At 44.2% G+C, this 12411-nt stretch overlaps 1 protein-coding gene across 2 annotated transcripts in view; it reads right to left on the bottom strand.

Moving 5' to 3' along the window:
• Window positions 1-6033: 6033 nt before the first annotated feature.
• The window catches only part of DYNC1LI2 (dynein, cytoplasmic 1, light intermediate chain 2), a 32046-nt gene continuing 25668 nt past the window's right edge, over window positions 6034-12411 (bottom strand). For both annotated transcript variants that reach the window (XM_011932098.1, XM_011932099.1), the window contains 2 exons: window positions 11379-11495; window positions 6034-8951 (listed from right to left, as the gene is read on the bottom strand). In XM_011932098.1, coding sequence (XP_011787488.1) covers window positions 8851-8951; window positions 11379-11495 — 218 coding nt within the window. In that variant the 3' untranslated portion in view covers window positions 6034-8850. The remainder of the gene's footprint in view (window positions 8952-11378; window positions 11496-12411) is intronic.

Below are 12411 nucleotides of genomic sequence, written 5' to 3'. Positions count from 1 at the left end.
ACTGTGCTGCCCAGGCTGGTCTCAAACTCCTGGGCCCAAGTGATCCTCCAGCCTCAGCCTCTCAAAGTGCTGGGATTATAGGCATAAGCCACATGCCTGGTCTCTAAAGCCTTTTCAAGAACTGAGGCCTGTCACACAATTTATTCAGGGCTGGTTCTATTTGGGGACACTGTCTGCAAGCCAGGCACTGTGCTAGGCACACATCCAGCATCCCTATGAGGGAGGTGAGAATCTCCTCACTGGATGCTGAGATTCACAGAGGTTAGCTGACTTCTCCATGACTACACAACTGTGAAGTTCTGGGGCCAGGACTCAAACCCTAGTCGACCTGAAACAGGTTCCCAGCTGAGACAGCCCAGGTGCCGGGCCTGGGGCTATAGGTTACAGGTTTTCTTTTATGTCAGAGCAGTTCTGATTCGGCTCAATGCCAGAAATATTTACGGTTCCAAGTGTGACAGCCATCTGGCAGAGTGGCCAGTTTGAAGCTGTTCTTGGTGATGATTCCCATGAGGACTCAGCACCAGCAGCAGGCGATGTTTGCTGAACTCCCCTTTGTGACTAGGACTGTACTATCTATTCATGGGCATCAGGGAGAAACCCGCTCCTAAGGAGCAAAAACTCCCAGCATTGTCCTAGTTATGACAAATTCACCAATTCACCAATTCACAAGTGCTTATTTCCTCTGGGGCAGGGATTGTGAGGGGGAAGAGAAGGTGGGGCAGGAGAGATAAAACAGAGGATGAAAGGTACTATCACCAGAGTCCAAATTCCAAGGCTCATAAAATCATGGACTTTTACCAAGCCTCAGAAACCCGGCATGTCAAGGTTCTCGAAGGGCGTCCTGTGGGACCTGGAAGATGCCCACAGTCAAAGACGTGTCAGACCTACCAGTCACCCATAAAAGAAATCAAAACCAAAATCTGTCTAATGCAGTGGTTACCAGACTGGGAAAGGGATGGGGGAAGAAAGGATGAGGAAGGCTGGTCGATGAGCATAGTGACAATTAGATAGGCGTAGTAAGTTCTAGTATTCTATCGCATAGAAGGATGACTATGGTTAACAGTAAGGTACTGGGCCAGGCGCAGTGGCTCACGCCTGTAATCGCAACGTTTTGGGAGGCCCAGACAGGTGAATTGCTGGAGTTCAGGAATTTGGGACCACCCTGGACAACATGGTGAACCTCATCTCTACAAAAAATACAAAAATTAGCCAGGCATGGTGACATGCACCTGCAGTCCCAGTTACTTGGGAGGTAAGGTGGAAGCATCACTTGAGCCCAGGTTAAGGCTGCAGTCAGCCACGACTGCACCGCTGCACCCCAGCCTGGGTGGCAGAGCAAGACAGTCTCAACATAAATAAATAAAATAAAATACGCCTTCCCGACACTCACATATTTTCTATATACAAAGCTTGAACAGTGACAGTGTTGTTTCCTATATACACAAAGTTGAATTCCAGGCTAGCCTTTGTTAGATGATTTTGAATAGGTAAAAAACAGATTCACAAACTGTGCCAAATATTTTAAATATCAAGGGCAGATGTTAACAGGCCACAAGCTGCACCCCCACTCTTTAAAATAAATTACTACCTTAAAAAGGCACATAAATTGTTGAACTCTTCCCAAAACAAAAACTTAAATGCTTCACATTGGGTTTGCTTTTTCTAGTAGAACTTTAAATAGTTCTTTAAAGATCCTGCTTGGGTGAGATTTGTGGGGAGGCAGGGCAGGGAGGATGGAGGAGCTCGATGATCACTTAGGAATGTCAGTTAATTCAGTTCTACGCAAGAAATAAGTTTGTTACAGAACATTACACATGAAAATATCTTAATATTGTCATTAAATGAATTTTTATATAGGAATGTATTTATTTTTTCTTTTTTTGAGACGAAGTTTCACTCTTGTTGCCCAGGCTGGAGTGCAGTGGCTCGATCTCGGCTCACTGCACCTCCGCCTCCCGGGTTCAAGCAATTCTCGTGCCTCAGCCTCCTGAGTAGCTGGGATTACAGGTGCGCATCACCACGACCGGCTAATTTTTGTATCTTTAGTAGAGACAGAGTTTCACCATGTTGGTCAGGTTGGTCTCCAACTCCTGACGACCTTGTGATCCGCCCACTTCGGCCTCCCAAAGTGCTGGGATTACAGGCGTGAGCCACCACGCCTAGCCAATATTTTGTATTTTTAGTAGAGATGGGGTTTCATCATGTTGGCGAGGCTGGTCTCGAACTCTTGACCTCAGGCAATCCACCCCCAATGGCCTCCCAAAGTGCTAGGATTACAGGCATGAGCCACCATGCCTGGCCAGGAAGTTTTTTTTTTTTTTTTGGTGAGACAGAGTCCCACTCCATAACCCAGGCTGGAGTGCAGTGGCACAATCTCAGCTCACTACAACCTCCACCTCCTGGGCTCAAGTGATTCTCCTGCCTCAGCCTCCCTAGTAGCTGGGATTACAGGCACCCACCACCACGCCCAGGTAATTTTTGTGTTTTTAGTAGAGACAGCGTTTTACCATGTTGGAAAGGCTGGACCTGAACTCCTGACCTCAGGTGATCCACCCACCTCGGCCTCCCAAAGTGCTGGGATTACAGGTGTGAGCCACTGCGCCAGCCAAATTTTCACATAGTAATTTCGTAACAAGGTTAGGTACATTTGAAAAGCTAGGCTTGTCCCATCTGAAATACTGCCCAAGGTTGGGGAAAGGACTTCTTGACCCACACAGAATCCACCCCCAATTCCTGGCCTCAAACCCCTGCTGTCTCCTCTCCTTTGAGGCTGAGAGTTCCTCAGCGTCAAGCCCAGGGAGATACTTCTGTGAGCCAGCAGGGTGTGCTGTTCATCTCCAGTGGGAGTTTCAGCTGCTTCCTTCCTTGGGCCCTCATCACCACTGCTACTGACCTGTCACTTCTGCCTCCTGGTCAGAACACACCCTCTCTCCCTTGTCAATCACAGACAGCATCAAGACAGCACTTGGCATCCTTTCAGCTATCTGCAAGCCTTGCAGGGTAAGGAATACAATACTAAATACCTCAGAACCCAGGACTCTGTTGTGGCATCCTGTAGGAGCTGCACCAGGGACCATCACAGTGAACAATCACAGGATATCCATGCCTCTACGCTCTGTTCTCTTTAGAGATGATATTTACATTACAAACTGAAATGCCACAACCAAAAAGGGTAGGAGCCAAGAATGAGGTTGCTGGTTCAGTGTTAGAGATGACATCCTAGAGATGTTTTCAGGGTCGTCAATCACACCAAAGACCTACCACATGCCAGGCACATGTGTACCTCCTCTAATGTCCACAATGACTAGAAAGAAATTTTATCCCTACTTTACAAAGATGGGAAAAGGAGGCCTAAGAGGGGTGAAGCTCCCCAGTTTTGGTTGTTTTCCTGTTTTGCTTCTTGATCAATTTCTCATCCATTTGAACTGCACTTGCTTGATTCAAAAGTCACCACAGAATGAACTAGGACTGGAATCCATTAGTGCCCATGCCCTCCCCAACACTCCAACTGCCTCCCTCCACAGGTTGCTCCCAAGCCAGAGGTGGCAGAAGAGAATTCGAGAGGTTAGTGGTGTGTGTGAGGGCCCCTAAGGCAGGTCTACAGGCAGGCCAGCCTGCCAGCCTCACAGGCACACCTAGGAACATTTGCACTGGTGAAAGTCTGTCTCAAGGCCTGCCAAGGGTACCTGCCGCAGGCAACACCTAAAGCTCTTCATACCTTAAGAGAAAGTAAATTCCAAGATATGAGTGGAAGACACCTCAATTTGCGTTTCCCAGCAAGACACCTGCGAATGCAGTCCCTTCTCCCTTTGTAGAGGGTATTGGGTACTTTCTCTCTCTGCCATTTCTCTCCACCTAGCACGAGTGACTCTTCCATTCATTACCGCAAGAGGAAAAGGTTGAATAGTAGCACACAGCTGCTTATGATCACAGATGAAAACACTCTTGATTGATACATTTTCCCCATCTGCTTTATTATTTTTTTGAGACACAGTCTCACTCTGTTACCCAGGCTGGAGTGTAGTGGCACGATCTCAGCTCGCTGCAACCTCTGCCTCCCAGGATCAAGTGATTCTCCTGTCTCAGCCTCCCGAATAACTGGGACTATAGGCATGGCCACCTGCCTGGCTAATTTTTGTATTTTTAGCAGAGACGGGGTTTCACCATGTTGGCCAGGCTGGTCTCGAACTCCTTTGTGATCCGCCCACTTCAGCTTCCCAAAGTGCTGGGATTACAGATGTGAGCCACCATGCATGGGCCCCCGATTGCTTTAAATGAGCACAGGGTACCAGCATACCACCATGATTAGTTCAAACTCAGAAGCCAGACTGCCTGCATTCAAATTCTGGGACCTTAGCAGCTACTTACTTATCCATGTATTAATTTCCTCATCTGGAAACTAAGATGGATATCAGCGGAGTTGTTGTGAAGTTTAAATCAGTTTGTATAAACCACCTAGAAGAGTGACTGGTGGCTGGGTGCCATGGTTCACACCTGTAATCCTAGCACTCTGGGAGGCTGAGGCGGGCAGATCACCTGAGGTCAGGAGTTCGAGACCAGTCTGGCCAATATAGTGAAACCCTGTCTCTACTAAAAATACAAAAATTAGCTGGGCGTAGTGGTGTGTGCCTTTAGACCCAGCTACTTGGGAGGCTGAGGCGGGAGAATCACTTGAACCCAGGAGGTGGAGGTTGCAGTGAGCCAAGACTGTGCCACTGCACTCCAGCCTGGGCGACAGAGCAAGACTGCATCTCAAAAATAAAATAAAATAAAATAAAAATAAAAATAGAAGAGTGACTGGTATATAGCAATCTCCGATGTAAGCATTTGCTATTACAATGTTAATGCCCATATCATCAAATAAAATAATCCCCAACACATTTATTCACCAAACTTCCTAACTTAATTTTAAGACAAAATATAACAATGAATTAATAATCTGTACAAGTGCTGACAGGCAGGCAGATTGGTGTGACCTCTATGGAAGGGATTTTGATATCTAACAACCACAGATGCGCATTTACCTTTTGAGTAGGTAGGTCCACTGCTAGGAATTTACCCTGAAGACACATCTCCAAAATAAAACACAAGATATGCAGAAGGTTACTCACTGCAGCATTAGATGTAATAATACAAGACTGCAAACATCCTAAATGCCCATCTACAGGAGACCGGATGAATAAACAAGGTACATTATACAATTGAATACGATGTAGCCATAAACAAGAATAAACATCTCCAAGAACTAATATAAATCAATTTACAGGCAATGTTAAGTGAAAAAGTAGATATGGTGTGTCCAAAAAAAGGCCTACAAGTAGTAACACTCAGTAAAATTAAGTATGCCTATCGTCCAGATCTTGGTTTCCAAAAACCAATCTCCTACTAAAAGAAACCAGGGCTCTAAGCCGGGCATGATGGCTCACACCTGTAATCCCAGCACTTGGGGAGGCTGAGGGCTGATCACCTGAGGTCGGAGTTTGAGACCAGCCTGGCCAACATGGTGAAACCCATCTCTACTAAAAATATAAAACTTAGCCAGGCGTGGTGGCGCATGCCTGTAATCCTGGCTACTCGGGAGGCTGAAGCAGGAGAATCACTTGAATTCGGGATAGACATTTCTCCAAAGATACATAAATGGCCAATACACACATCAAAAGATGCTCCTTAACGTTGTTAGTCACTGAGATACCTACCACCTTCATACTCACGAGGATGGTTGTAATTTTTAAAAACCAAAAAAACCAGGCTGGGTTTGGTGGCTCACACCTGTAACTCCAGCACTTTGGGAGGCCAAGGCGGGAGAGCCATTGGAGGTCATGAGTTCAAGACCAGCCTTGACAACCCCCACCTCTAAAAAATAGGATAAAATAAATATGGCTTTACAATGTTATTCTTTCCAGAATTTCTGACAATTTCAAGTGAGAGAGGTAAACATTTTTAGTTACGTGATCAGATACCCCATATGATTAGCAGACAATTCAATGTATCTCCAGTGGGATGATTTACCATAAAGCAAGCCACCAAAAATTGTAAGCAGTCTGGATTCGTGTTTATTGAAGCCAGTAATTAGAGACATCTTCTTTTTTTCCCAGGACTAGAAAGCAAGGTTCCACATGACTGCATACTGCACCCGGACAGAGCCACACCCCTGGACTAAGGCTGGTGGGGGATAATCTGCAGTCTTAATTTTAAGTTAGAAACACCAATAAATTTAGTATACAGACAACAGTGAACTTTCACTTACAGCATTAACATTGTTAAGGTCATGATGTACAGAGCAGTCACTTTCAACTTTGTTAAATTAATAAAACACGACAATGTCTTCAGTTTACCGATTTTAAAATGCCAATCAAAAAAAGTGCAAACAAAATAACAATCTAGCAGCATATCTATTGCATTTTTAGGAAAGACCAATTCCTAGCCGTTATCTCAGCCACGTATTCAAAGTTGGGCTTTTGATTTTCTTTTTATTTTAAAGACAAACAGCAGATGTAACCATTACAATGTGCATAAATAGTCATAATAGTCATAAAATTGTCTTTAACAGTCTACCATACAAGTGTACTCTGCAAATAAAATGAATTTTACTTTAAAAACTAAAGGCTGTTTATTATTTGGCCTTTGGTTCCAATGCTTGAAAACCCCAAAATAACAAAACTCATCTCCCTTCCTCCCACCTCCCAAAAAGAACCCTGCAGCTCCCCAAAGTTGGTAGACTTTGGCAACCACTGAGCACATGACACTATGTATCAGCTTCTTCTGATACTAGGAGCATCCACTTGTCACGTGCAAATAAAAGTGGTCTCCAAGAAACCTTCCTTCACAAGACATGTCTTAGCGTTTCATCAGTTTTAGTATATTTTATACTGACACAAAAAGTGCTTATCAGTTCAAATGATAGGAAAAAAAAGACAAATTAAAATTTTGCATTAAAATTTAAAATTAAACCATATCCCTCTTCGGCATGTGCCTTTCCAGGAATTCTTGTTTCTGAGGTCACTCATTTTACTCCCAGGGACTAAGCGACCCCACCTTTAGTGCGGCCACAAGCTGTTTGGCATCTATTGGTCACTATACCACAATTATCATTCTACAGTCAGTTTACTGTCATTACCTAGACAACCTGGTAATTGGAAGCCACAATACATTTGTTTTTTTAAAAAACTGAATTAAAAAAGGAAAAAAATAGTATATTTCAACAATAAAACTGGCACAAGAAACGTTTCTATCTGAAAGGCAAGTTGATACTCAGTTTTAACAGTGTTCAGACCTTTAAGCAAGCAATTCAAGAAAGTCTTAAAAGACTCGACACAACATAGGATATTAAGTTATCCCCAGTACTACATTAGTGGTCAGTCAAATCTGGTATGTAAAAGTAATGACATTAGGGAAGTTATGCTTAGACACAGTACAACAAACATTCATATAAAAAAAGTAAACTCCACATGGTGAACTGTGGTTTTTTCCCTTGGTTTGACAACATTTTATACATGAAATTCATGGTAGTGTTTGCATTTAAATGCTGTCATATATAAAATTAAAAGTGCAATTTCAAATCCACAGAAATCATTTCCAGAATGGTGGTATGACATGACAATGTGCGTGAATTTTCCCTAGGTGGGGAGACACCTGAAATTCTTTACTCCATAAGAAAAAAAATGTTACATTTTATGAAAACACGTAACAGGAAAAATGTATCATTTCCACTTTCAGTATAAAACATTCATGCTTATCTGTCCATCTGATAGCACTGATCAGACCGGGAAGCTAGGAAAAAACCCTTTTGCATCAGTGGAACTCCTTGAAGCTTTCCACAGATCATAAGGCAGGACTTGGTACGAGCCAATTAACCAGAGTGCAATTACATTAAAAAACTCCCCCAAACTTTCTGTGGCACATTGCATTATGGTAAAACCAGAGGTTGATCACCCATTTTCTGTTACTTAGGCCAGCCTGTGGTAGTAAAAACAAAAAATTTAATTTAAAAAACAAAGCAGGAGCTATTTAGACAACAAAATTCAAAGTAAACTAATTCTGTAACTGCTGACTTTGAAGACATCCCACAGTGACTGTCTGTCCCACAACACATATCCATGGAGCCCAGCACCTCTCAAGAGGACATAGCCTGAGCCAAGCACATGGGTCCCGGGCAGCTGCCATCATTCCCACCCCTGGGTCAGCTCCACCTGACTCAGGCACCCCCACAATTAGTACATCTTTCATAAGTTAAAGATGCATTCGAAATAAGCCTAATTCCCATTTTGCTTAGTGTTTTGTTTGGAAACGCTTCTAGCAATGATTCTTCAACTTCTACTGAATGCACAGTATTTACTGACACTGCTCATCTCCTCCTTCCTCCACCTCCCTCAACATTCAGCTTCCCTACCATCACTTCTCTCATTACTCCTTCTGGTCTTTCTTTCCTGGACTTTCTGCCACTTAATCTGCTTCCCAAGAACAAGTGAATTCGCTAACATGAAACTGGTCAGACTAACCATCATCTTACCAATGATTTCTTGGTCTCATTTGCTCCACCCTGATAGAAAGCGGGCCCTCCTTCTTTCACTCTACCTTCCCCTCCACAAGAAGCCCAGACGTGCTTGCCTCCCACAAAAGAGCCACATGCCCGAGAGTCCAAGGGTTATCCTTAACAAAGGGTCTGACATGTAACCTTCCTAAATGTGCATTTCATACTCGGACAAGCCAATGAAGTTTTTTTTTTTTTTTAAGTTCATCTCCCCTGCCCCAAAAAACTGATAGCATGTGCCATATCAGAAAAATCCTGGTCTTAGCAGATCAATATACATAGTTATTTGGTCATTCGACATATGCACTTTTTAAGGAGGTTCAGGCTTCATTTTCTGTTGAAGAGTTTGTTACCATAGAGTCTGGCTTTCGAGTCATTCTATCCAGTTCTTCCTGAACATTTGACAACACAGTCTTTTGTCCTGAAAAAAAGCAAAAAAGCAAAGTAATGATGTGAGAAGAGGAAACAACTTTTTTTAAAGGAGCATTTAAAATTATACAGCCTTCTATAATCACTTGATGACAGTAATCTCAGTAAGAATGAGGAAAGCCTTTTTCCACTGCTGTGGAGAGGAGACCCCAACTCAGCACATCTTAATCCCAAAAGTCACAGGCTAGTGCTTCCTCCAACTCCAAGTGGGTGACCTGACTGCTCCCTGGCAGGGGGTACCTTTGTGCCAAATACAAGAACCTTTCTGAAACCTTCTCACTACCCAACCCTGACCCCTGTGCACTCTCACCACCACCTTCCAAGAAGTAGTATCTGAATTTCAGCAATGGAGGAAACTATTTTCTTCGCCCCAGATAGGTGTTTAGGTTTTGTTTACAATTATAACATTCTAGACTGACTCACATGGATAGCCTGAAAACATTGTTTCAATAACAATATAAGACTATAGCCAGATAATTCAATCCTGCACCATGTCTGTACTTGTGTTTTTCTGCTGTCAGAAACTAACGGGCCTAGAAATAGACACCTATTTCCCAGTAGGGAATACTACCAGCCCAGAGTCTGGGTCACTAGACCAAACTCTGAGTTTCTTAGAATATGAAAGCCACTGAAGGCCCAGGCTGCCCCAAGAATGGACTGACTTCCTGAGGGTCTCCTCTGCCCTGAAGACATCAATTAGGGAAACACTGAATAAACATACCTTATAGCCAATGGAAAATGGAAAGCAAAGACCCCTTAAAATGTCCTCCAGCACGCCAGGTGCAGTGGCTCACGCCTGTCATCCCAGCACTTTGGGAGGCTGAGGCAGGGGGATCACAAGGTCACAAGTTCAAGATCAGCCTGGTCAATATGGTGAAACCCTATCTCTATTAAAAATAGAAAAAAATTAGCCGGGCATGGTGGCGGGCACCTGTAACCCCAGCTATTCGGGAGGCTAAGACAGGAGAACTGCTCGAACCCGGGAAGCAGAGGCTGCAGTGAGCCAAGATCATGCCACAGCACTCCAGCCTGGGCGACAGAGCAAGGCTCCAATCTCAAAAAAAAAAAAAAAAAAATGTCCTGCAGCTTCCTGGGAAAAAAAAAAAAAAAAAAAAAAATGTCCTGCAGCTTCCTGGGAAAATGTGTAATTCCTAAGGAACATGTTTTGTTTTGTTTCAGAGATCTCCAAGACACAGACCTGCCCTACCTGCCTACATAGAAGAACAGATAGTGGCTGCCACAGAGGTGCGTATGTGATAAGCGGGGAGCTTCAGGGAGGAGGAGGAGGCCCTGACTCTGCAGTGAGACAGTGAGGGTTCACAGGTTCTAGTTCACAGCAAAACTGGGGGCAGTGGAGTAAACCAAAATCCTTACAAAGCATCACAGAAAAAAAAAAAAAAAAGAACAAATAAAACATCACTGGTTCAGAACAACTAAGGCTTTAGTATAATTTAAAAAAATTAAAAGTATGCCGGGTGCAGTGGCTCACGTCTCTAATCCCAGCACTTTGGGAGGCCAAGACAGGCGGATCCCCTGAGGTCAGGAGTTCGAGAACAGCCTGGCCAACACAGTGAAACACCATCTCTACTAAAAATACAAAAAAATTAGCCAGATGTGGTGGCGTGTGCCTGTAGTCCCAGCTACTCGGGAGGCTGAGGCAAGAAAATTGCTTGAACTCAGGTGGCAGAGGTCAGCAGTGAGTTGAGATCACGCCACTGCACTCTAGCCTGGGCGACACAGCAAGACTCCGTCTCTATTAAAACAAAACAAAACAAAAATTGTCAGCCAGGGATGGTGGCTCACACCTAATCCCAGCACTTTGGGAGGCTGAGGTGGAGGGATCACCTGAGGTCAGGAGTTCAAGACCAGCCTGGCCAATATGACGAAACCACATCTCTACTAAAAATACAAAAAATTAGCTGGGCGTGGTGGCAGGGCACCTGTAATCCCAGCTACTCGGGAGGCTGAGGCAGGAGAATCGCTTGAACCTGGGAGGCAGAGGTTGCAGTGAGGTGAGATCGTGCCATTGCACTCCAGCCTGGGCAACAAGAGCAAAACTCCATCTTGGAAAAAGAAAAAAAAAAAATCACTGGTACACCCTCCATGGACCATGACTTCTACTGAAGAGGTTCTACAACAGGGCCACATATGTAATTTAGGCTATATCTCAACTCACCCAACACCCAGTTCCCGAGAACCCTAATGTACACAAATCCCACTCTCAATGAGCCAAGGAAACCTGCATGGTAGTACGGCAATCCCACTGAAAGCATGGCACACTGCTCAGTAGGAAGTGAAGACCTGCTTCCTTGCTTGGCTGTTCAGGACACTGCAGGGTCGGCAGGGCAGGTGTCTGCCTCTCCATCCTTGCAAAACTGCTCAACCACAAGAGTCACAGGTCTCCAGGGCCCTTCTGTACCTGACTTCTTGGCTGTGCTCTGCACCCCACCAGCACCAGGACTTCCAGGAGAGCCTGTCTTTTTACTCAACAGACTGTTGAAGAAGCTGGCCAACACCCCTTCACTTGCAGCATTATCTAAGGAAAATTAAAGGGAAAAAAAAGCATCATATAAACTGGAAGACTTAAAATTAAACACCTTAGTTCTCAGCTTGGCATTAGCCATTTGTGGCTATCAGCTTCCTAGGATATTAATAACATTCATTTGCTACGATGCCTTTACACTGCTACCGCTGAGGCTACTTAGCATGATTACTAAGTGGAACCATGTTTACATTTCCCGCTTGTTTGGAGGCAGAATAGATAACCTGTGCTCCACACCACCTCCCCGTCCATGACACAATGTTTTTCAAAGTCGCATGAGCACTTAACATTCCAAACTTGCTGTGAAAAGCTCACATCCTGAATAGAACACACCCATCAAACATGCAAGCATTAAATAAAACTGTTTTTTAATGGTTTCATTGCAGGCAGTATCTCTGAGTATCATTAAGTTACTGGGATAAAAGCTACTTAATCTGAAAAGTAGTTGAGCTTGACAAGAGAAGTGAAGGAGGAAAAAATCCCCACAATTCACAAATAGTAATAATACAAACATAATGAGACACAAGGCTAAGGATTCAAAATACCCACTTCAAAGTGACTTCCTCAACCAGGTGTGGTGGCTCACGCCTGTAATCCCATCACTTGGGGAAACCAAGCAGGTAGGACTGCTTGAGGCTAGGAGCTTGAGACCAGCCTCGGCAATATAAGTGAGACCCCACCTCTACAAAAAATTGTTTTGTGTTTTTTTGAGATGGAGTCTTGCTCTGTTGCCCAGGTTGGAATGCAGTGGCACAATCTTGGCTCACTGCAACCTCACCCTCCCGGGTTCAAGCCATTCTCCTGCCTCTACCTCCCAGGTAGCTAGGATTACAGGTACCCACCATCACGCCTGGCTCCTTTATGTATTTTTTTTTTTTTTTAGGCGGAGTCTCGCTCTGTCGCCCGGACT

The sequence above is a fragment of the Colobus angolensis genome, unplaced genomic scaffold (assembly GCF_000951035.1).
Source record: "Colobus angolensis palliatus isolate OR3802 unplaced genomic scaffold, Cang.pa_1.0 Scaffold93, whole genome shotgun sequence".
In the NCBI taxonomy this organism is placed as follows: Eukaryota; Metazoa; Chordata; class Mammalia; order Primates; family Cercopithecidae; genus Colobus; species Colobus angolensis.
This window is presented reverse-complemented; position numbering and strand designations above follow the sequence as displayed.